The sequence below is a fragment of the Spermophilus citellus genome, assembly GCF_964194105.1.
Source record: "Spermophilus citellus genome assembly, chromosome: 2".
Lineage (NCBI taxonomy): Eukaryota > Metazoa > Chordata > Mammalia > Rodentia > Sciuridae > Spermophilus > Spermophilus citellus.
Genome location: NC_138183.1, coordinates 192,550,341 through 192,574,674, shown reverse-complemented (window position 1 = coordinate 192,574,674; position 24,334 = coordinate 192,550,341). Strand labels below are relative to the sequence as shown.

The 24,334-nt window shown below is 52.8% G+C and overlaps 1 protein-coding gene across 10 annotated transcripts in view; it reads right to left on the bottom strand.

Moving 5' to 3' along the window:
• Window positions 1-1,987: 1,987 nt before the first annotated feature.
• The window catches only part of ARRB1 (arrestin beta 1), a 78,356-nt gene continuing 56,009 nt past the window's right edge, over window positions 1,988-24,334 (bottom strand). For 5 of the 10 annotated variants that reach the window (XM_081279326.1, XM_081279324.1, XM_081279319.1 and 2 more), the window contains exons 3-16: window positions 22,859-22,919; window positions 18,373-18,417; window positions 17,495-17,650; window positions 16,123-16,182; window positions 15,221-15,288; window positions 13,243-13,378; window positions 12,349-12,433; window positions 11,835-11,907; window positions 9,777-9,914; window positions 8,505-8,588; window positions 7,345-7,368; window positions 4,784-4,854; window positions 3,942-3,993; window positions 1,988-2,636 (exon numbers count right to left, since the gene is read on the bottom strand). In XM_081279326.1, the coding sequence (XP_081135452.1) occupies window positions 2,525-2,636; window positions 3,942-3,993; window positions 4,784-4,854; window positions 7,345-7,368; window positions 8,505-8,588; window positions 9,777-9,914; window positions 11,835-11,907; window positions 12,349-12,433; window positions 13,243-13,378; window positions 15,221-15,288; window positions 16,123-16,182; window positions 17,495-17,650; window positions 18,373-18,417; window positions 22,859-22,919 (1,165 nt within the window). In that variant the 3' untranslated portion in view covers window positions 1,988-2,524. Of the gene's footprint in view, window positions 2,637-3,941; window positions 3,994-4,783; window positions 4,855-7,344; window positions 7,369-8,504; window positions 8,589-9,776; window positions 9,915-11,834; window positions 11,908-12,348; window positions 12,434-13,242; window positions 13,379-15,220; window positions 15,289-16,122; window positions 16,183-17,494; window positions 17,692-18,372; window positions 18,418-22,858; window positions 22,920-24,334 lie in introns of all 10 variants that reach the window. The other 5 variants (XM_081279318.1, XM_081279322.1, XM_081279323.1 and 2 more) reach the window with 3 other exon arrangements.

The window sequence follows — 24,334 nt, the reverse complement described above, 5'->3', positions numbered from 1 at the left end:
CCAACCTGTGTGACACTCACAGGCCTGTGCATTCTGCTGTGGTCTGAGTCCCTTTGGCAGGGCACTGTGTTCTAACTCACATCAAGGCACTATATGAACCAGCCCTGGATGCAATGCCTTTGTGACTTTCCCCTGGCCAGGAACAGAGACTGGGATAGACCCATCTCTGTGCCACCAAGGCTGGGCATAGAGCACAGAAACTGTCAGCAAAGAATGGTGAAGCTGAATTCAACTACACTTTACCATTGTTCTTGTGCAGTCCTGGCTCAAAGAGCAAAAAGATAGTGCCCTGGTACTCCCCTGCAGCTGGAGAAATTTCAATTAATACTGGAAAAATCCCTATAAGTGTGATTTTGAAAAGCAGGAAGCTTCAAAAACCAGCCTGACAAAATTTCTGTGTGCATGTTAGGGATGGGGGAAAAGATATTTGAGGGGAGAAGTTACCCCCAATGCTAAAGGGTCTTGTACCAGCCCCAAGTTTCAGAGGAAGACACTGAAGGGTACATGCTCTGTGCGTCCAGCTCCACAGCGACCCGGTTCCAGCAGGGGCTGGATGCCTGGGGCACCTGCTGCTAGGACCATGGGACTGGCCTGGATAATGTGACTGCCCCCAGTTGACCTGGTTCTGACCTGGGAAGGAGGTCCCTTGAGTTGAGCATTCATGAGATTTAGCAGGCATGGGGCCAGGCTGGTGACTGTCATTTCACCATGGGGAAAGGTTTGTGCAGCTCATCCCCAGAGGTGCTGGGTTGGAAAGAGTTGGGATCCAACTTGTATAAAAAGTCGTGTTGTCTCCCTTTTCAGGAAAATATGGGACCAAGACAGAAGTAAGCAGAAATTGAGAAGAAATCCCCCTCGTTCTGCTAATTAGTATATTTGCCTGGTAAATCTCATGTTGCCCACATCCTCCGGGGGCTGTGAAGCCCTGCAGAACCTATCACAAGCCCCCCATCAAGTCTCAGCAAACCCAGGCCTTAGGGCAGAGTAGTTCATGCAGGCTATGGTCAAGGCTTGACATCAGGTGACACCCCGGGAGCCCAAAAAGGGTCTTTCTAGGCCCAGAGTTTGGACGGAAGCTCTCTTGGGTCCTGCTGCTTCTGAGGTCTGTGAATCCCCTCTAGAAGCCAATGGAACAGGAAGCAGCCCTGGCTCCACCCAGCAGACCAGAGCTCAAATGTTCACAAATTTTCAAAGCCAGAAGTCCCTGGGTTTTCCAGTGGGGAACTGAGGCCCAGAGAGGGGAAGAAACTTGCCTAAGATCATACAGCAAGTTAGCATTAAAGACCAGACAAGGATACCTTTCAATACTTGCCACTTATCACTATGTCTGCCCCATTGCCCTGGGAAAGGCCCCAGTTCTCAATCACACCAACACCAGCCAATGGGTATTAGGTACCTTTAACACTGGGAACTACTAGGGTCTCCATTCCCCAAGGAAAGAAACACAGCCTCTTTCCCTTTGCAGGAAGGCATCTTGATGGAGCCTGCTACCTTCTGGGGAAGGACTGCCTTTGACAGTGGCCACTCTCCCCACCTGTAGGGCCAACCCAGCCTAGTCATGGAAGACTACAGGGAGAAAGAGGGGGACGCTGGTGGCCCCAGCTGTCCCTGGACCTCCCACCTTGATCCTGGTGATAAAAAAGTCTTAAGTCTGCGAAGGAAGGGAGAAGGGGAGGCTCAACTTCCCACCTCTGCCCACCTCTGAAAGCCCCATCAGAAACTCCCTCTGCAGGGGCTGGTGCTTGAAGAGCCCCACCTTTGTGCATGTGAGAACCCAGTCCCCCCATCACCACCACAACACAAGGCAGCTAAGGTGCTCATCCTGACAAGTCCCAAAGAAAACTGGCTAGTTGACACGGCTCGCCTCCATCTAGGTGTCTGCTGGTAAGGAAGTCATTTCGTTGCTTTTCTCCACTCCTGGGTCTATGAGCTCACGAGCTTCACCAATGCCACTATCAGACACAGGGACACAGGACAAGGAGAAAGGTGGAGGGGGAGAGGTCTTTGGTGGGTCCAAACTGCAAAAAGGCATTGAGAATCTCTCCATGGTTCTGCCCCTCCAGTTGGGAGGGGGTGGCCTTCAATATAGTCATCTTTTAGCTGCCAGAACCATTACCAGGTAGAACTGGGGACATCTTCTCATGTGTCTTGAGCCCTCATGCCCACTCCTCCGAGCCCTCATACCCACCACGACAGAGCCCCTCCAGCCCCACCCTGCCCTTCCCACTCCCCATCTCAAGCCCAATCCCAAGGCCAGGGCTGTGGTGGCCTTTGTGGGAATGAGCATGAAAAGAGGGTGGGGTGGAGCGGTGACCGCAGAGAGAGGTGAAGGTGGTGCACTGTTGGCATGGTGATGTGGGGCCAGTCCTGAGGCCAGAGGTTCATCACCGTGACCAGGAAGACCACTTGGGGTCCCCTAGTTGAATTGGAAGAACAAAGGGGAGGGAAACCAGAACAGGAAGAAGACAAGTAAGCATCCTAGTGCAAGAGAGTGGCCCGGAGCTGCTGGGCGCGGGCCGCCAGTCTATCTGTTGTTGAGGTGTGGAGAGCCGGTGCCATCCTCCTCTTCCTCCTTGTCGTCCTTCAGGCCTTTCAGTCTCTGGCGAGCAAAGTCCTCAAACACAATGTCGTCATCGCTGCAGGGAGAAACAAGGACAACGTGGCATGCTAGCAAGGGCAGGGAGAAGGAGAGAGGTCATATCCACAGGCTTGACCACATGTGACACAGAGGGACCCAGGACAGAACCACACTCCCCAAGGTCTCTGGCCTCTGGGGCCAACCTGGGGCAGAAAGGCTCTGGGGATAGTCACAACTGGACTTGGAGAAATTGAAAAGTGCCAGGGGGGTCACGAACTTGACTCTTGTGCCTAAGGCCTAGGAAAGGACCCTAACTCTGGAGGGGGTGGGGGCATGTCAAATACAGGGAGTAGTGTGGTTCTGTGGCAGAGGTAGAAATCATCCCACCATGATAGGCCAGACCACCACATCCTCACAGTGTATTATGAATCCCTCAAGAGCAAGCCCAAGAACCCCACCCACTCACCCAAAAAACTACCCCTAGGTAGCATTCCAGAGAGCAGTGGGGCTGGCTTAATGGAGAGAAAGCCACAAAGGCCCTTTCTCCAGAAAAGTGTCACTCACATGCTGCTGTCAGGGATCCTGGATAGGAGAGGGACTGGGATAGGGGAGCTAGCAAATCTACACAGGGGCAGAGGAAGGGGGGTAGGGGAAGGGGTACCTGAGCAGGGTGCAGGACTAAGGGCTGCTTCCTTTCTGGCATAAAAGCCAGCCACTTCCAGGTAGGGACCCACAAAATGTCCCCTGCCCCATGGAGCCAGCCACACATGGGTCATCCTCAAGGTATGCTGGAGTCCCCATATCCCACATTTCTCCTGGGGTACAAGGGAGGGTGGCTTTTGCAGCTGGAGCAAGAAAGCTGCTTGGCCCTGGAGATGATTCGTGCAGCAGGCCCAGGTCCTCCCCCGCCAGCCACTGTCCGGTGCCACCAAGGCCTTTCACTGCAGGGAAATCTGCACTGGTGGGTCCTCAGGAGTCAGATGCAACGGGACCCAGACCCTTCCCCACCCCTCAGCCTGCCTCCATGGGTTGGTGAGAGCCGGAAGGAGAGCCAAGCCCAGGGCCCTGACCAGCCCTGTGAGGCCAGCAGGCGCTGTGGATGGACGGACGGACTGACGGACGGACGTGCAAGGACGAGGGAGGAAGACAGACCCCACCAAGGCAGGAGGAAGAGGAACAGGCACGGAGGGTCCTTCAAGTCACATGCAGGCAAGCGGGTTGCTGAAGAGGCGAGCAGAGGCAGCTCTCAGCAGACGGGGTTAGACCAGCTGATCCTCAAGGGTTAATAAGCATATATGCAAATAACCCTCCGCCCCGCCCCCTGGCCCGCCCCCCAAACATCCGCAGGCAGGGTTTGGCTTACTTCGTATCAAGTTCTATGAGATTTGTGTCTACTGGCGCCTCGTTCTCTGGAACTGAACACAATGAGGGCAAGGTGCCCAGGGGTTAGTGTGGAATTGGGGACAGGCCGGCTAAGATTGGGGGGGGGGGGCAAAAAGGAGCTCATCCCAGGTCTTGAAACACCCCAAATCATCTTAAAGGCAGGAGGGTACAGGGAGGGTCCTGGATGCCCACTGCAGTCCCAGCAGATTTGAACCTCTGATCCTGTGCTCCTGGGACAGGTCTCCAATATGACAAATTCATTTCCAGCTTGCCTAAGTTTCTCTAAGAGGGTCTGGGTTTTGTTGCTTTTATTTGTTTTTCACATTTTAACCTCTCTGAATTTGCAGAGTGTAAAAAATCAATGACATTTCACATTTCAGCTTAATCGTGGGACCACTGTTTGCCTTTGTATATGCAAAAAGCAGTCCCTCGGGAAACAGCCTTAGATCCAAAGAAGTGTAAAAACTCCGTTATCAATTGGGGAAAAAAATTTTTAAAAAGGAAATGCTGTATCAACAGGTCATCTCATCTGTGTGGCTCCTTCCCCCACTTCCAGGCGGGCCCCAGCCCATCCCTGGATGCCTGGCAATGAACTTTCTCTCTTCCTCTCCCACAGAGGCAGGAGCCAGCGCTCACTGACTCCTAGCAGATCAGAAGCAAATATGAGTGTTGGGCCCCACAAAAGACCTGGGGAGCTTGGGAAAGGGTGACACTAGGCTGAAGGCTAGCTCAGAGGGATGTAGGATGAGGGGATAACATGGTGGAGAAGGAAACTAGCTCTCTGGAATCCCCCCACCCCAATGACCCACAGGGCCTGCTTACCTTCCCGATGTGGGGGTTCCTCTTTGGGCTTGGGGTGCATTAAGGTGAAGGGCAGTTCCACAGCCACATCGCTGAAACACAGACCCAAACACAGTGAGCCCTGGGCCAAGCCTCAGGCTGTGAGTCCCCGTGCCCTGTCCGTCTGAGAACTGGGAGAGCTGTGTTAGAGGGAGATCCACCACACTTCGGTGAGTATCTGTCTCTCTAGGAGTTGAACTAGGAGACCTGCTCTCCTGCTTCCAGAAGGAAATAGAAACCTCCCTTGTCCCGAGAAGAATCCCTAGATTCCATGGGCCAGAAGCAGATATAGGGTGGGAAAGGAGGACCCAGGGCAGTGTGCACTGTGGTCATGGGGTGGCTCTAGCAGTGCTCTGGGACCTTGCCCACCTCAAGTCATCACAGTCACCCAACTTTCCCTGACACTGCCCTTCCCAACTCCTGGATGGGACCCCTCCTGCCCTTGCTCCATCTCTCCATGCCTCAAGAAGCTCCTGGCAATGTGAAATCTGGATGTAGCACTATGAAGGCCCAGGACTAGGGCTATCTACACCATGCACAGAGTCTGGAAGCCTTGTGAAAGATGGAGGGGAGGGGCTATGGGGAAGAACCGACCACCGGCCAGTGCCTCTGACAAGGCCTCTCTCCCTTGCTCCTGACAGAATAATAAAAGCAGACATTTGCATGGCGTGACTGTGCCAAGGACTGTTCTAAGCCCCTTCCTTAGAGGAACTCATTTAATCCTTATAACAACCCTATTATTCACCCCCAATGTATGGATTGGGAAACTGAGGCACAAGGAAATTAAAGTCTCTTACATACAACTATTAATTGTAAGTGATGGAAAATTCTGGCTCCATAATTCACTCCCTTAACTACTGTGACAACAGCAGAATTGAGACTGACAGAAGCAGCCCTGAAGGCATCTTTCAGCTTGGGTGCCATCACCCTAGGACACCCCCCAAACCCTGAGTGCCTCCAGGCATAGCCACATTTATTGGTTTTGTTGCTCAAGGCAGCTGGGAAGGGTGAAGGGACAGGGAATGGAGTGGTTAGGGCACAAGTTATGCCATCAGAAAGGCTCTGCCAGCCTCCCTCTCATTGGTGGAGGACTTTACAGCCTTGAGTCCCACTCAGCTCATCTGGAAACATGGGAGAACAACGCCTACCTTCTAGAAGCACTGGAATTTCCAGCAGACATTTTAGGTAAAAGATCTGGTTAAACTGTGAAGCGTGAGCCTGTCAGAACCAGTACTTCCCCTCCATGGGAACACAGGGGTCTTTTGTTTTGGGTTTTCTTTTTTTGGTACTAGGAGTTGAACCCAGGGCACTCCATCACTGAGCTACATCTCCAGCCCTTTTTATTTTTTATTTCAAGACCAGGTCTCACTGTTGCTGGGGCTGGCCTGGAACTTGCAATCCTCCCACCTCAGCCTCTGGAGTTGCTGGGAATACAGGCGTGTATAACTGTGCCTGGCAACATGAGGGTCTTATAAGACTTTTTTCTTTCTTTCTTTTTTTCTTTTTGGCAGGGGGTACTGGGAATTAAACTTAGGGGCACTTGACCACTGAGTCACATCTCCAGCCCTATTCTGTATCTTATTTAAAGTTGCTTAGCATCTTGCTTTTGCTAAGGCTGGCTTTGAACTCACCATCCTCCTGCCTCAGCCTCCTGAAGGCTCTTTCTTTTTCATTGGCTTTTTCCTTTCCTTTCTGGTGTGTGTGTGTGGGGGGGGGCACGGGGGGGTGGTGTCTTGTTTTGTTTTTTGCTTCCAAAGTGTTCACTTGAAAGAGTGAGCCATCAGATAGAAGTGAATGGAAGACTGAATTGGCCAGCCTTCATGGAGACCACTATAGGATATGGCTGAAAGGATCTGGACCTTAATTTTCCCCCAAGACATAAGGGATAGGAAATGGGACACTTCTGACTCCTCTTTGGGACTTTGGAGAACAGCATAAAGCTGGGCACAAGTCTAGGTTCAGAAAGTCTTTGCCAAATTATACAGAACTGAATTGAATTATTGTCATCTCTCAAACTAGACCAAGATTTCTTAGGACGGGTGACACTGCCATCTTGTGATGGGAAGCCAAATGGCTATGTTGGGGGCATTTTTGGAATGTTAAATCCATCCAACCAATTACAAGGGAATCTTGTCTACAAAATTGGATCTCTGAGGACCTGTCCCTAGCAACACGCAGCCAGTAGTTCGTTCTCATTAGTGTAGAAGTTTCTAAGCCACGAGGCCTACATTTCTCCTAAACAGCCTATAAATCAGGTGATTAGAATTCAGTCAGCTCTGCTGGTGGCCACTCCCCAGATCACTGCTCTCTGTAAAGGTCCCTGTCACTGGAATGGGATGAAAGAGCATGGCAAGGTTTTTATGGAAAGGCCAGGTCTCCCTCATCCGTAGAGAAGGGTCTAGCCCAGCACACACCTGGTCCCAAGTCCTGAAATGACCACTAGATTCCTTTCAACCCAGTGCCCTGTGGTCCTGACCAGTTAGGCCAATTGTCTCTGGGCCCTCCAGAGAGGTGGCTCAAGCAGGATGAAGGAGGGACTTTACCTGGACGCAAGATCTCCCAACAGGCTGGGTGGGCCAGAGGAGGCAGGAGGAGTGGTCAGGAGAGAGTGCAGAGAGGAAGAAAAAACACATTATTCACCTCCTCTGCTGCCCCGCAGAGCAGACGGACCCGAGGGACGCACCCCCGACCCCTGCACAGCTCTGACTGCTTATCCAGGGAGAGTGACATGGCATCTACCTACCCAGGGGCCGAGGTGGGCCCCTGGATCCTCCTCTGTAAAGGAGGTGTAAGAACATCTCCCCGCCAGGAATAGCTAATGGCAGAAGGAAGACTTTGGGGGATCCCAGAAGCATATGGAAAATTGTGGGTCCTCAAGGTCACATGACATGGGATTTGGGATTTAGAGAGGTCCTATAATATACAGTCAGTATCACACACTGTCACCTGCAAAGAGTCATTATTTTAATAATAAAGAGACTCAATGTCTAATGTTATTTCATTTTTCAATCTTTCCATAGACATTTATGAACTAAGTTAAGGGTGGGGGGAATCCCTTTAACAAATTAGAAGCCTTAATACTTGATTTATAATATGTACCCCAATATATGGGGCAATGGGAGCTTTTTCTAAGCTTCCACCAAACTATATGCTGTAGGACAGGAAATACATCCAGTCCACTACTGGGACCCCAGCACCCAGCCCGTGACCCAGGGCTCAGGGAGGAGAGTTCAGGAACCATTTGGACTTCTGTTTCCCCATCTATAAAATGGGAGTCAGCTGAGCTAGCAAATCCCCAATCCAGCTCAGGGGTTCTGAGCCCCTTTGGCTGTTTCCCCAGCAGATCAGCCTGGGCAAGAGTGGGTGGGTGCTATGTCTGGAGGTGTGTGAGCATCGTGGTGCCCTCTAGGACCTGCTCTCCCTCCTGGGCCAGGCACAGTACTCAGCACAAGGTCCTGACCTGCCATGAAGAGGACAAGAGAGTGGGGGAAAAGACTGGACGGGGAAGGACGGCCCAGAGCCACTGGAGGAGAGGGAAAGGGAGTTGAGGAGAAGAGGAACAGAGAGGAGGAGAAGAACAGAAGTCCTCCTGCCCCATTCCTCCTCCACAAGAGATACAGCTGAAAGGTCCAACAGGAGGAATGGGGCGGGGGGCTGCGGGCCCCTCCACATTTGGGCTCTTGGGCTGGGCTAGAACACTCACCCGCCCCGAGACACCACCAGCTTCACCTTCACTTTGTAGGAAACAATGATCCCCAGGATCTCACGGTTGGCGCCTTCCCTCAACCTGCAAGGTGATACAGGGAAGCTGATCCACAGGGTTTTCTGATGGGTGAGATACTGCAGGTGGTAGGATGCGGTGGAGGACAGCACTGTCCATCCCTCTCCTGGCCACTCAGCTACCATGTCCAATGGAGCCCAGTAAGTGGCCCATCCTGGTCCCAGCGGAGGTGAGAAAAGGAGACCTCTACCCTTAGGAAGCTGGAACTTGGAGCCCCAAGTTCCAGATTTGGAGGTGAGAGCCCTCACTGTGTGCTTGGTAAGCTCCCAACCCCTGAGTGGCCCGTGTCTGGCAGGGCTGTGAGGGGCGGGGCTCTAACTCCTCGCTAATGAGTCCAGCTTCTCCCAGCCACGGTTTAGTGCTCAGTAACTTGTGAGCAGAAAGGGCTGGGAATTTGGAGAGGCTGGGGGCAGTTGTGGGCAAGGGTCAGGAGGTGACTGGTGACTGGTGCCCTGACAAAGTCTTGAGGACAGGTAGGGTTAGAGCCAGGGTAGAGGAGCCGGTGGGAATCTTGGAGGTCAGTGGGCAGCCTCTGCAGGGCGTGAGGAAGAGAGGCTGGTCCAAGGGCAGCCTGGGTTGGCAGCGGGGGGGGTGGGGGGGTGGGGGTGGGCAGGGGGTGCAGAGGCAGGTTGGAGCCCAGCCAGAGGGCGAGGCTCAGCAGGGAGGATGCAACAGGCACCCCACACCCCGAGGCTCTGCTACAGCAGGGTGACCTGGAGGATTCAGTGATGCCCACGGGGCAGTAGTGACACACGGCCCAGGGGTCCCTGACTTGAAGGGATGCGCCATGTCTGGTCCACCCAGCTCACTGTCCTGAGCTCTCCAGTCCCCCTTCTGCTGGGGTCCTCCCAGAAGTTCCTCCTTCTTTCTGGCCTTGCTGGCCTCAGGCTACACCCTTCTGACTGAGGACACCAGGTCAGGATCTGCTGCCTCTGACAGGAAGCCTTTCCAGGCTGCTCCTCCAGACCAACTACCAGGGCTGGCACAGACCGAATGAGCCAGGTCTAGTGGCCTGTGTTGTCCTCTGGGTCCCCCCAGGAGGGTGGGCGAAGCGGGACAGCCTCCCTGACCACTCAAGCTTCTGTGGACAGGCCATAGACAAGGCTGAGGGAAGAGGGCAGCCTGAGCCTTTTCCTTGACAGTTGGGACTAAGGACAGCAGCAGGAGCCTGAGACCAGGAGGGCAGGTCCTCACAGGGTGCTGGAGGCCAGGTTCGTGTCTTCATGCTTGAGTTTCCCATCCAGGGCGAGGCCCCGCTTCTCTCGGTTATTGGCCAGGAAGGGAGTCAGCGTGTAAACTTTGCAGAACGTCGAACTGGGTGCCACAGTGTCACTGAAAGAAGGGAAGCAGGTGTGGAGGTGGCCCTACCCACAGCCAATCCCAGCCCTGTGCCCCAACCCAGTTAGGACATCTAGCAAGGCCTGCTCCCGAGTTCCCTCTGCCAACACTCCATTCCCCAACTGCAGAGAACACTTGGGCTAGGCCTGGCTCTGGCAGGGAGACCACAGCCACCCAAAAGAGGCACATCTATGCCATACCCAGCAGGGACCCCAGGGTGGAGAAACAGCACAGCACTACGCAGTACATTTGCCTTTAAAATGACAGCTACCTGCAACCATGAATGAAGCTGTGGGACACCATGAACCCCCCACCCAGACTACGCAATGAAAACTTCGCTTTATGGCACATCTAGCCATGGTGCAGGGTATTTGGGTTGTTCCGTTTTTTTCTAGTGCTTGCTCCATCCCCTCCCCCTTTCAAGGAGACAGCAGGGGTGCAGCAGATGGGGCCGGGGCAGCCCTGGAGCCAGCCTCAACTTTGCCTCTTGTCAGCTCCGTGAGCTGAGCAGGTCACAGCTCTCTGAGCTCATCTCCCCATCATCATACTAGGACAGTAGCAGCCCCCACCTCACAGGCCTCCGCAGGAAGTAAAGAGACCAGGCAGGCCATCCACAGGAGCAGCAGTGTCCTGCTGTCCCTGCTGGCTGCCCTGTGCTCCTGTGCACATTGGCAGAGCTGAGGATGTCCCCTCTGGGGATACGGGCTGCTCTGGCTCTGGGTCACCTCACTGCACCCTTCACCAGGAATCTATGCGTCATGGCTTTGTTTTTTATTTTTTCTATCAATAGTGGGTAGAGGAAATAACCAAAAGGAGGGAATATTTGATCTACTCATACCACAGTCACATTAAAAACTATCTCTGAGATCACATAATAACTTTTTTTTTTTTTTGGTACCAGGGATTGAACCCAGGGGCACTTGACCACTGAGCCACATCCCCAGCCCTTTTTTTATATTTTATTTAGAGATTGGGTCTCATTTAGTTGCTTAGGGCCTTGCTAAGTTGCTGAGGCTGGCTTTGAACTCTCCATCTTCTTGCCTCAGCCTCCTGAACTGCTGGGATTACAGGCATATGCAACCATACAGGCCACACCAACTCTTAAAATGTCTTTAAGTTGCAAAAAATATTGACTGTAATTATATATGAATAAATATCCCCATAAATGTAAAACTAAATACAATGCAATTGCCACCCCACCCCAAAAACTAACAGCAAAAGAAAAAAAAGAAAGATGTGTCTTCTTTTGGGAGTATTCACTTCCTCTAGATAAGATGCCTTTCTTAAGATCTCTCCTCACATCTTATCTGCCAATTAATTTGGGACAAAGTTCCATGCTCACCCGTAGCAGCTCTCCTCAAACCTGGACATTTTTTGTTTTCTGTACAATTATTCTGTACCCTCCCACATATACCCCTTTTACCCAATGAGGGGGATTACTAAAAGTTGTACACCCAGGGCTTTTGCCCCAGCTCTCAGGAGCTCAGAGCAAAAGTTTCTCCTTTCCACCCAGGTTTCTGGTACAGTGTCATTATTCTCACTCAACAACCCAATTTCCTTTCACTCCTTAGCTCTTGTTTTGTTGTTCAAGGTTTATGGAGTCTTTTGACTGCAGTGTACATTTTCTTTTTTTAATTTTATTTTTTTGTTAGAGATGGACACAATACCTTTATTTTATTTATTTATTATGTGGTGCTAAGTATCGAACCCAGTGCCTCACACGTGCTAGGCAAGTGCTCTACCACTATTAACTAAATCAGGTGGACGGTTTCTGAGTCTCTTCTACATCATCTATTCTGAGTGGCAAGGAAGGCTGAGGCCCAGCCCTCCTCCAGGTGGAGAAGAGCCAGCTGGGCCTGGGACTGGACTGCCCCCCAACCCCACACTCCTGAGGCCCAGCGTGCGCTCACTTACTCAGCCTCCTCCATGGCCACGGGGCACTTGTACTGGGCTGTGTTGAAAAGGCAGATGTCCGCATACTGGCGCACTAGGGAAGGAGGCAGAAGGGCGCATGAACCAAGGGGGCCCAGCCCAGGGGGTATTCCCGGCTGCCTGAGGTGGGATGCCTAGCCCCAGGGAACAGCCAGAGTCTACCTGGGAGAATTTGTAGGACACCACCGCCATCTTCCACCCAAAATGTAGCCTCTGAAATACCCATTTCATTCCATAGCCAAAGGTCATCCCTGTAGGGACAGCCGTGTCCAGGGCCCAGGAAACCTGAGATTAGGGATGGCCTGAACTTGCCATGAGCAGCCTGAGGCACCAGCCTCCAAGGGTCTCTTGGCTCAGGGCAGGCCCTAGGCTTCAGAAGTCTTTGGCAGTAGTTATCTCAAGGATCATGACAAGAAGAGAGCCTCTAGTGACCCCCTCTCCACCCTTGGGAGGGTCCCCTCTTGCCCACCCCAAGCTGACCCTCTCCCCAGGGTACCCGAGATCTTGATTTTCTTCACTGTCTTGTTGGTGTTGTTGGTGACGTGGACGTTGACGCTGATGGGTTCTCCATGGTAATAGATCTGGGAGAAGAAAGGAGAGCCTTGGTTGGGAAGACACCAACGTTCTAGGTAAAGGGAAAGAAGAAACAGCCCTCCCGAAACAGCCCTCCCAAGCTCCTCAAATCTAAGCTATTCTGACAACTGCCCCAAGGGCTTCAGCCACTTCCCATTAATGCAAATATAGCATTGAAGCCACCAAGTATATTAGCTTTCAGTTCCCTTGTGGGACCATTGAGAGGTATTTGAATTAGAAGGTATATTCCCAGCACCAGTCCTGTCCCGGCCACCAGTAAGGATGACTATAATAATAGCCATGTGATATTGGACAGGTTGCCTAAGCCTCTGAAAGTCTTTTTCATATCATCTACCCTGAGTAGCAAGGAAGGCTGAAGCCCAACCTTCTGTATACAACAGGGGTTGAACTAGGGAATGTCTCAAGTCCTTGCCAGATCAACAGTTTGGACACAGGAGGCTCTGGAAGGAGCTGGAAAGGAGAGGAAGGGCTGCCCAGTTCCCTGAGGGAACCGGCTCTGAATTCTCACTGTAGGGTTTCAACCCACATCTTGTTCCCAGCTGCCTGCAGGGAAAGAGGGTGTCCATGCCTCGAGGAGAAGCCCCCTGTACTCAGAGCAGGTATCAATCAGCTGGATTAGAGTCCCCCGCCTTTGTCAGGTGCTGCCTCATGGTTTAGGGCTAAGCAAGATTATGGCAGGGAGTCTACGGGGCCCCTCTGTACCCCTCTTTACCTTTACCACTGGCTTGCAGGGAGTCAGTGGGGTATAAGGGCCCTTGTGGAGCAGCCCCACCCCTGCCAAGCCCAAGCTTCATACCTCCTTGTCCAGGGAGGCTTCTAGGTGCAGGGGCTTGTCCGACATGAGGAACTGCCTGGTGGTCTCAGCTGTGGGCTGGGGGCCAGGCCTCTCTGGGGCATACTGAACCTTCCGGATGACCAGACGCACAGAATTCCTGGTGGAAAGGGTGGAGTGAAAGATGCCAGGGTCACCTGCCTCAACCCCTTTCTTTGCAACCTCTACATCCCTCTCCTACTTAAGAGGCTGCCAGGGCGCCCACTGCCAGCTAACTAGAGAGGCTGACCTAGACTGTCACCACTTGGCCCACTCCATCCTTCCCCATTCTGTCCCTGAGCCACTCCATGGAAGCTCCTCATTTGGGTCTGTGTCTTGGTACCCAAGAGGATGGTAAGGAAGGAACTGCTTTCACCTCCTGCCTCCTCATGTCACCTAGTAATGTAAGCCCTTATGGACAGAGACTTGTCTAAATTGTTTACTGCTATGTTTTTAGCAGCTATGACAGTGCCTGCCAAGGAGTGAAGACCCTTTAAGTAAAACATGCTCAGAGGATGGATCCCAGGAAGAAACAGGGGCTTGGGAGGTGTGGGGTTCAGCCAGAGGGTTGCAGGACAATGAAAGGGGACCCTCAGTGAGGAGGCAGAGGCCCACAGATGGAGGGGCTCAGTGAAGGTGACAGAGCTCCGAGAGGAAGTGAGGACACAGAGCTGAGGAAGGGATGGGGACTCAGTGAGGCCATCTCTGTAGCATGCAGGGAGTGCTGGCATTGCTCAGACAAGCCACAAGCCACCTCCACCCCCGGGAACCAGAGAGTCGGGGTCACACTCCTACCCCTCCTCTCCCTAACTGTGTGGCCTTGAGTCACTGCACTGAGCCTGAGCCGCCTCAACTGTAAAATGTTGACAACAGCAGGACCCACCCCTCAGGCCTGCTATGAAGGCTAAGCCAGTCCACAGCTGCCCAGCACTCGGAGCATGTCTGGCACCTAGTCAGCCCTTGAGAAATGATAGCTACTATCTCATTATCACTAGTAAGTCTTCCGTGTGTACTTCTTCATTTCATGTGGACTTAAAGGTCCCATTGGTGGTGGGATGAGGGTGGTGGCTCTCAGTGTTGCCTCCTTTCCCTTGTTCTGGTCAAGTTCCTTCCCACACCCACAGTACCCTTCCTTCCCTACTACTAGTTTCAGGTCTTAAGAGGAAAAAGGGGAACAATGAAGTGAGGGAGAAGGTTCTAGTCTCATGCCCATGAGCTGCCAGGGCTGCTGATGGAAACGCCTGTAGTACACCCTGTGGCCACCAGCTGGCAAACTTGAACCACTCCCTAGAAAGGCTGCCTAACTGGTGCCAGCCTCCTGTAAGTAGGAACAGGCTTTGGATGTGGTGGCATCAGAGTTGCTGGCTAAGGTCCATCAGGCCAGGAAGCAGGACAGGACTTGACCCCAAGAAGGGCATCCATGAAGTCAGGGCTAGCTTTGTTTTGGCTGCCAACATGGGTTCTCTCTATAGGGGACTTCAGGAGAGTGCATTCCCTTCTCTGAGACAGGGGTTCGCTCTCCCCACTTCTTTCTCTTGCTTAGAGGCCCCTACTGACACACTTACTCCACCTCCTGCTGATCCCCTCCCAGGAAGAAAACCGGGAAATGATAGCCTGCAGACATCCTGCTCAGCATTGAACACAATCTGAATTTAGGATTTTTTTTTTTCCAAAAATAAAAAGACCAGCAGTCTGGAGAGGATGAGACTAGAGGAAGGAAGATGAGGGAGGGAACTGGTACAATGGTGCAAAGGAGAAGCGGATCCTGAGCCAGAGCAATTGAGGCCACCTCCCCCTGGAAGCCTTCCATGACCTGCCTGCCTTCCAGAGTGCCCTCCCAGAGCTCTGAGGCTGGAGTGTGCAGCCTTCCATGCAAATTTCTAGGTACTGTGACTTAGCTCTCTTCAGACTCTTCAGACCTCCCTTCTGTCCCCTCCCTCTCCACAGCCAGCGCCTCACGCACCTCTTATGGATCTTCTCCTCCAGGTTCTCAGCACAGAATGCTTTGACTTCATAGTCCACACCACAGGCCTGTGGAGGAGGCGGAGCTGACCCCAGGGCCTTGGAAGAGGCAGGGTCTCCAGGGCACAGCCAGCCTGCACTCATTTTACAAACCAGGACACTGGAAGGGACGCTAAGCTCCTGCAGCCCACAGCTCCTGGGTATGACGCCAAAGCCTTGTACTCAGCCCCCGGACGGCACTGCTCCCTTCTGCAGCTGCCTACTCTACCAACATTCCCACTGAGCTATTCCTGACTCCACCATCACCAGGAGTCCAAACCAGTGTGTCTAGGTCCTTCTCCCTGGACTCCAGCCTCAGCCCCTTGGCTGTCCTCATCATAGCAGCTGCCCAGAAATGACAATAGGCAGCCCTGCCGGGGACACCTACTATATGCAGACCCTGCTCCAGTGTCTCCCCCCAGCCCTCTAACAACATGAAAAGGCACACCCTGTTATCTCTGCCTGGCAGATAAAGAAATTGCTTTGGAGGTCTGAGGCCTGGGGCACTGCAGGTGTGGCTTCTCTCTGAGCCTCCATTTCCTCTGTGAGGAACAGTGGTGATTGCACCGCCATACAAGGTTGTGAGGCTAGGGGTAGATCCTCAAAACATTTTGGTCCAGTTGCAGCCAATAATAGGATCAGTGACAGGGACATATCACGGGATGTCGGGGTGAAGCTAACTATATCCGCAACCTGGTCTGAAGAGACTGGTTGACCCAGGAGGGATCAACCAGGCCTAGACCTTAGGAGTCTCTAACAGGGAGGGTGGTTCTACATGTTCAGCACCTCCCAGGGAGAAAGCCAGGGACCTGGGGACAGGAGAGTCCTGGACCCAGAGAGATGATGCCTTCAGGGGGTACCTACCTTCCCCGTGTCTTCAGGCCCTGGTTGCAACGTCACAGAGCATGGGAGGTTTGGAGGGATCTGTTTAGAAGACAGAATCAGCCATCTGTCACATCTACCACTGTCCCTCCCCAGGTCTCCACATCCCTGACACTCCCACACTCCCACACACACTCATCCAACCAGGGCCCAAGGACAGGCCATCTGCCCCCACCAGACTAGGGGTCCCTGGAATAGGCTGTATCTCCCCCATCAGAACACGCCACACCGTGTGCCATCCAGGGCCAGAGGCCCCTCCAGTGAAGACAAGGACTTAAGTATTCTTCATCTAAAGGGTTTGGCCCAACCCACTCCTCACAGCAATGGTTGAGAAAGGTGTTTCCATGATGTCTACTGTGGCTCCTGAAAGATGTCCACACCCTAATCCCCAAATCATGTGACCAATGTTACATTATACAACAAGAGGACTTTGCAGATGTGATTACGGTAAGAACATTAGGATGGGGACAGGCATCTGGATGGTCCAGGTGGGCCCAATGTACTCATGAGAGACAGAAGAGGAAGCTGAAGAGTCTGTGCAAGAGTGAAGGATGGAGAAAGGCTCAAGGCACCATTGCTGGCTCTGAGGGTGGAGGAAGGGGACCAAGAGCATAGGAGTGTGCGCAGCCTCCCTGGAATGTGAAGCTGGAGAAGCTGCGGGCATGGGCGCTCCCCTAAAGCCTCCAGAAGGGACACGGCCATGCCCACGCCTTGGTTTTAGCCCCGTGGAAACAGAATGGTAGGTAAGGTCATGAATGTGTGTCATTTTAACTGGTTGGCCACCAATGTGTGGTCACTTATGACAGCAACCAAAGGAAACTAATACATCCACATGAAAAGATGCTTCTGTGCCTCCCCTCCATTCTCGACTGCTCACGGGACGGGGAAGATGCACAGAATCAGAGTCTACGAGACAGAAATTGTGAAATGCGAACCTTGGAATCTCAGAACTGAAAGATGGCAGGACAGAGAGGTACAGCCCCTACACCCCCACCCCACCCCCATGAGCTGGGTCGACACTGGGCACACTGGCAACTGACCTGAGCGGGAACACCTTGTCACAACCCAGGGCTCTTTCTCTTCAGCCACCTCTGGGCCCCCCTTTCTCCCACCAGTGACCCAGGCTTGGGAAGGTCCGAGGAATAGCCCAGAGGTAAGGGTGACACCCCCAGCAGTGGCCGGAGAAGAGACACTTACCAGGTAGTGTAAGTGACAGTGCCCCAGATCCCAGCGTACCCTGGGGAACTGGGTGACACAGAGCGGCTGCCCCCGCTGCCCCCACGTGCCCACCCTGAGCGCTTCCTGGAGGCGGCCCCTCTGGACCGGGGCCCGGGCGGGGCTGGCAGTCCCTGACCTCAAAGGTGAAGGGGTAGGCGTGCTCGCCCAGCTTCTTGATAAGGCGCTCCTGCAGCCGCGTCAGGGGCTTCTTGTCCTCGGGGGCCGGCGGGAAGGACTGCACGTTGGCCACAAACAGGTCTTTGCGAAAAGTCAGGCCCAGGACGTCCAGGTCCTCCCGGCCATAGCGGAAGGCGCAGGTCAGTGTCACATAGACTGTGGGGAGCAAGAAGCACTAAGGAGGGGCCGGGAGGGCCGCATCCACCCACTCACCCCGAGAGTGCCGACTGGAAGCCACAGGCTTGTCCCAAGCTCCCATGGAGCGGGCGTGCTCTGTCCCTTGGAGGGGCTGTTACTCAAGACCTGGAAGGATGGCCCCTGGCTGGCCCCCAGGAGGAAGTAGGGCTGCCTGCTCAGCCAGCTCCATCCTCCCTGTCCCCGTCCCATGTGTGAGGGTCACAGGTCATGGACTGTTTGATGGGGTCAGGGGCTGGCAGAGCATGAGAAGCAAGTGCAGGGCAGTGTCCAGGACACAGGGTCTCAGCCCAGCCCAGCCCCTGCCCTGCCTCCCTGCTGGCTGGGCACAATCTCTTCCGCTTTCTCCTCTGAGAAAGAAGACCCTGAGTCCTGCCGTCTCGACACCCCAGCCTTGTCACCATCATGACACAGTATAAGAAAAGTACTCTGGCGCTGATAAGGTCTCCTAGCCTGGGCATGGGCAGGGCTGCCCCAGCTGGAGGAGGCAAGAGCACCTATGTGTGTGCTTGCAGAATGGGACCAGTGAGATGGGCAGGGAGGGGCAGTTAGATTAGCCAATATCCTGCCTGGCAGTCAGGAAGACCCTGGCTGAGGTTGGCGGAAAGAAGCCCTGGCAGGTGAGGGTGGGCCACAACCTACCTCTTCTCTCTTTGAGATACTCAGGATCCACCAGGACCACACCATCTGGGGGAGACAGAGAGTGAGCAGACCCTCCCAACTTGGCCTCCCTCCCCAACACCCACCCAAACCAGCCATCTCTCCTTCCAAAAGCATAGGAAATTGGAAGGCCAGCAGCACCCAGGAGTGGCACTCTACCTCCCAGCCTTGTCCCAACTGTGCCCACCCTCTGTCCACCCCAGAATGCCCAAGAGCCCACCATTGACTTTGGGCAGGCTACTTCATTTGTGTTTCTTCATCTATTTCTAAGAATACTGTAGGTCTGAAACCTGTAGGCCAGGTACACTTTGGAATTCAGAAGTTCTGAATTATAGCGAGGCAATACGATACATGTTCTGAATTTTAGGTACTTCCCCCTGTGGGATGGACACCTGCTAGAGAAGCCAGGAGTACCTCTACAGGGAAACACAGATAAAGTCACATGCCATGTAATGTTTCAGAGGACCCCACTTAGAAGGGGGTCCCATGAGATGATACCACCTAGTGACATAGTGGTTGTCTTAGTTTGTATGCATGCGCACTATAACTTTCCACAATGACGAGATCACATAGTGATGCCCTTCTCAGAACATGTCCCCATCGTGAAGTGACACATAAGACTAACAAAGGCCTCACATCAGTTCAGCCTCAGTTTACTGATAGATGAACTCGATATCAAAGTTAGTTAGGAATAGAGTTATGTTTTCGGAGCATTCTAGATTTGGGATCTGTGGATCCGGGACTGTGATCCACTTGAGGACAGGTGGGTGGTCTGTGTCAATGTGCACAAGTGTGAAATGTGTCATGTGTGGACAGTGCTTAGACAGAGCCCAGCACATATGAGCATGACAGAGGGTATGGAATGTGTCCTGATGTCCCTCTCCAGCCTGTTTCTTAAAGTGGAGTGCCCAGCTGGACACAGAGGACATTTTCTTGGCCCAGCACTCCAGGAGGCCAGGAGCATTGGCTCGGGGTCATCTCCTTGCCTGGCATCCCCAGCCCATCTCTCCCTACACCTTCTCTCACTCTCCACCCACACCCTGAGACACTACCCACCCAAGCCCATGTCACCCCCACAGCCAACCCTTTGAGGAATCTCAGATGACTTAACGGGAAGTGAGTGTCTGGAAGGCCAAGACACTCACTCAGTGGTCCAGCCCATCCTGGACAGGTCCTGGGACAGCTGGTCAGTGCATGCCCAACTCATCCCCCAGCCTATCCAGGCATCTTCCTTCTGTTCATGGTGATGTGTCCTTTGTGTTATGTCCTGCACTGGACACCAGGACTCAGTGGATAATCAGTACATAGGGAGCCCCAGTGAGGGCAGCTCACCCCACCAGGGGTGTCATGAAAGGCTCCCTAGGGAGAGAGGCTGGAGCCAGGTCTCAAAGGACAAGCAAGGATTGTCTACTGGATGACTAAGGGTTAGGCCAAGGCAGGCAGAGGAACGGCATGGCTCTGAGGCCTGGGAGCAGATACTGGAGGCAGGGGAAGATCATAAATATCCCATTGGGCCAGGCACGGTGGCATAGGCCTACAATCCCAGCAATTTGGGAGGCTGAAGTAAGAGGACTACAAGTTCAAGGCCAGCCTCAGCAACTTAGCAAGACCCTCAGCAATTTATGGAGATCTTGTCTCAAAATCAAAACTAAAGAGCACTGGGGATGTAACCCAGGTAAAGTGCTCCTGGGTTACATTCCCCAGTGCCCATGCCCGCGTAAAAAGACAAATGTCCCCTGATCCAGGCCAGGTTTGAACCAGCACCCAGGTTTGATGGGGAACATAGGGAGGATATTATCTGATCAAGCCAGAGGAAAATGTCATGATGGGCAAAGCATTTCTTATTGTGTGTCATGCAATCAACCCTGGACAACACCCCAGAGCCCTCTGGGTCCCCATAGCACAAAGTGGGTGTTCTGTAAACACCTGCTGGACAGCTCTCAGGTGACTGCATGTTCTGGGGAGCTGGTCCCCTCCTGCCCTTGCTCTCCTCCGGCCTCTGCTGCTGTCCTCAACAGGGCTGCTCAGCTCTGGGCTCAAGAGTCCTCTAGAAATAATGGCCCAAAGTCGATCACAGCCTCTCGGGGCCAGTTCAGGGAGAAGATGCAATTGGCAGGGGGAAGCACTGAGCCTCCGAAGACACCAAACAGTCCCCAGATCTGGCTTGGGAGGAAGAGTGGAGTCATCCTGCCCCTGGGCATAAAGGGTGAGGTCTGGATGGAGCTGGCCTCCCTGAAGCTGCCGGGCCCTGTTCACACTCCTCTGGCACAGGGGTCCCAGTGTTGGCAAGGAATTGCCCCTGGTGAGCTGAAACCTGCCCCATCTATGAGTTCTGCTCTTGGCTCAGGAGCCACACAGGTCCTCCCTGACCTCTGGCCCCAGGACAGCCCCTGGAGACAAGAGCAAAGAGGTGATATGGTTTAAATATGAGGTGTCCCCTGGCCAGGCACTGTGTTTCAGTGACTTGGGAAGATCGCAAGTTCAAGGCCAGCCTCAGCAACTTAGGGAGGCCCTGAGGCCCTGAGGCCCTAAGCAACTTAACGAGACCCTGTCTCAAAATTTTTTTAAACCCTATCTAATAAAAAATTTAAAAAGAAAAAAAGGGTCTAGGGATGTGGCTCAGTGGTTAAGCATCACTAGGTTCAATCCCGGGTACCAGAAAAAGAGAGAGAGAAAGGGGCGGGGTGTGGGGATAGGAGGTAGGCCCACCAAAGCTCATATTTTAGACAATGCGAGAAAGTTTAGATGGAAATGATTGAATTGTGAGAACCTTGATCTAATCACTGACGGGGACCAACTGGGTGGGAACTGCAGGGTAGTAAAGTGTGGCTGGAGGAGGTAAGTGACTAGGGGTATCCCTTTGGGGTATATTTTCTCTCTCTGTCTGTTTCTCTGTCTCTGTCTCTGTCTCTCTCTCTCTCTCTCTCTGTCTCTCTCTCTCCCTCTTTCGTTCCTGATGCTGTATCCTGAGCTGCTCTCCTCCACACCTTTGCACCAGGATGTTCCACCTCTCCTCGGGCCCAGAGCGAGGGAGTCAGCCATCTATGGACAGAGACCTCTGAAACTGTGAGCGCCAAATAAACATTTCCTCCTTTAACATTGTTCTTGTCAGGCCTTTCGGCCACTGACCAAAACAAGAGGCCACGTTCTCTGGAGCTAGTTCCAAGCCTCGGCCTTACACAGTTTCCAACCCCGACACTCACAACCTGTTAGCTCCGTTGGCATTACTTTGTTCATGTCCTTCTTAAAACAAAACAAAACAAACAAACAAAAAAGCTACCTATCTGGTCTCACTTTGTTTATTCATAAAATGGGGGTGATTCTGGGCCTCCCTCCCTTCCCTTGTGGGAAGAGGCAATAAGCCAAGGCTCTTCCAACAAGAGCAGCAGTTCTTTTTTTAAAATATGTATTTTTTTTAGTTGTAAATGGACACAATACCTTTACTTTATTTATTTATTTTTGTTATTCTTTTTGTTTTGGGGAGTACTGGGGATTGAACTCAGGGGCACTCAACCACTGAGCCACATCCCCAGCCTTATTTTGTATTTTATTTAGAGACAGGGTCTCACTGAGTTGCTTAGTGTCTCACTTTTGCTGAGGCTGGCTTTGAACTCTCAATCCTCCTGTCTCAGCCTCCCAGGCCGCTGGGATTACAGGCACATGCCACCATGCCCGGCTATTTATTTTTATGTGGTGCTGAGGATAGAACCTAATGCCTCACATGTGTTAGGCAAGCGCTCCACCACTGAGCCATAACCCCAGCCTGAGCAGTGGTTCTTAACCAGGAGTGATTTGCCCCCTAAGGGGTCACTCGGAAAATCTAAAGATGTTTTTGATCATTGTAACTGGAGTGTGGGGTATTCCTGGCACCCAGTGGGCAGAGGCCAGGAATGTTGCCAATCACCCTGCAACATTCAGGACAGAGTCCACCAACAAAGAGTTATCTGAACCAAGATGTCAACAGGGCTGAGTGTGGGAAACACTGAACCTGAGTAAGACCTTGGAAGGTGACTTCAGCCACCTACCCAGCCTCTGGTAGGACCCGCAGGTACACAGACCTCAAAAAGGTTTCTCCCTCTTTCCCTCTCCCACCTATGCCCTCAGAAGGCAACAAGAACAAAGGGTTTCTACAGAGGCCCAGTTGGGGCCTCTCCCTACTTAGCTCTGTGACCTGGGGCAAGTAATGGAGCCTCTCATGGTGTCTCCTTCTCCTCTTCCGGAAAAACAAAGATAACTACTCTCACTGTCGCTGCATAGTAAGCCTTGACGTCATCGCCCTTATCCACCACCCAACATCAGGATTCCTTCCCTGTTTCTCATGTCTGTCCCTCCCACAGTTCCCTGAGTGGCGACACTTGAAAATAGCTGCTCAGAAGAAGCTGCACGCCCTCTGGAGACCTGAGGGCTCTCCCTGGAGCTCTGGGCGAGTCCCACCAACCCGGCTCCTTCCCTGCCCTCCAGGACTCACCCACAGGGTCCACAAGGTCGATGTGGTCCACAAAGTCCCGCTTTCCCAGGTAGACGGTGAGCTGGGGAGGAGAGGCAGGGGTGCATTAGAAGGTAAGGGCAGGAGGGCACAGGCCCTGGAGCAAACCTTGGGATTTGCTAAGATTCAGACACCCAACCCCAACCCTTATTCAAATCACAGTGGATCAGGCCTGGACGGCACATGCCTGTAATCACCTGTATCTCAGCTACTAGGGAGGCTTAGATAAGAATCACAAATTCAGCTGGGTGCGGTAGCTCACACCTGTAATCCCAGCAACTCAGGAGTCTGAGGCAGGAAGATCACAAGTTCAACAATTTATCCAGACCCGTCTCCAAATATTAAAAAAAAAAAAAAAAATTAAAAAGGTTTGGAGATGAGGCTAGGGTTGTGGCTCAGCGGTAGAGCACTCGCCTAGCACGTGCAAGGCCCTGGGCTCAATCCTCAGCACCACATAAAATAAAGGTATTTGTCCAGCTACAACTAAAAAATAAATATTAAAGAAAAAAAAAGGTTTGGAGATGTAGTTTAGAGGTAGAGCACTTGCTTAGAAAGCAGGAGGGCCTGTGTTCAATCCCCAGCATCTGAAAAGAAAATTTTAAAAAATCACAATGGGACTTGTAGCCCTGCCCCAACCTTAATGCTAAGAATAGCAAATCCCTGCAAAACTTTAAAAGCACCTCATCTCCAAAAGCCCGATGAAGGAGTTAGATAACTCCCATTTTACAGATGAGGCCACTGAGGCCTAAAGAGGTCTTCATGCCAAACAAGCATTGAGAGAGGAGGAGCCATGGCAAAGCTAGCAGCCAGGGGCAGTGCTGGGGCATGAGGGAGGTGGGGGGCCTGGGTAGGGCCCCAGAGGCACTGACACTGGCCCTATGCTCTTCAATTGCTCCCCCCAATGCAGCCCGGCAGAGAGCCACTTAGATGAGCAAAGCCAGTTTCCACTCAGTAACCAGCCTGCGGGAAGGACCTGCATGCCAGAGTTCCATCCAGAGACGAATCCCGAGCACCATCCTAGAATTTCCTGCTCCTCAACAATCCCTCAGTCCTGGTGATTCCACCCCCATCGTATTTCTCAGGTCCCTCCCTCCCCATCCCCACAGCCACCCTTGTCTAGGAGACTTGATGGGTAGCCCCCTTGCTCTAAGCTCTGGGCTGCTCTCCCCTCCTTAGCCGGACTGGTTGTTGTAAAATGCAAATCTAACCATGCCACTTCTGAAAACTGAGAAACCTCAGCGCCCAGAGATAAGGATGACAAATGGCTTTCATTCCAAGTGCCAACTCTGATGGATTGGTGGAAGCTGCCCAGGGGCCTGGATTGAAAAGAAATGCAAAATAAATCCTGCCACAATGGGAAAGGGCGAAAAGGGAGGGGTGATGTCTGCTGTGGGCACCGAAGGGGGATGTGGACGTGCACGTGGCTATTTGCCACCCAGGCCAGGGGTCAAGCTCCAA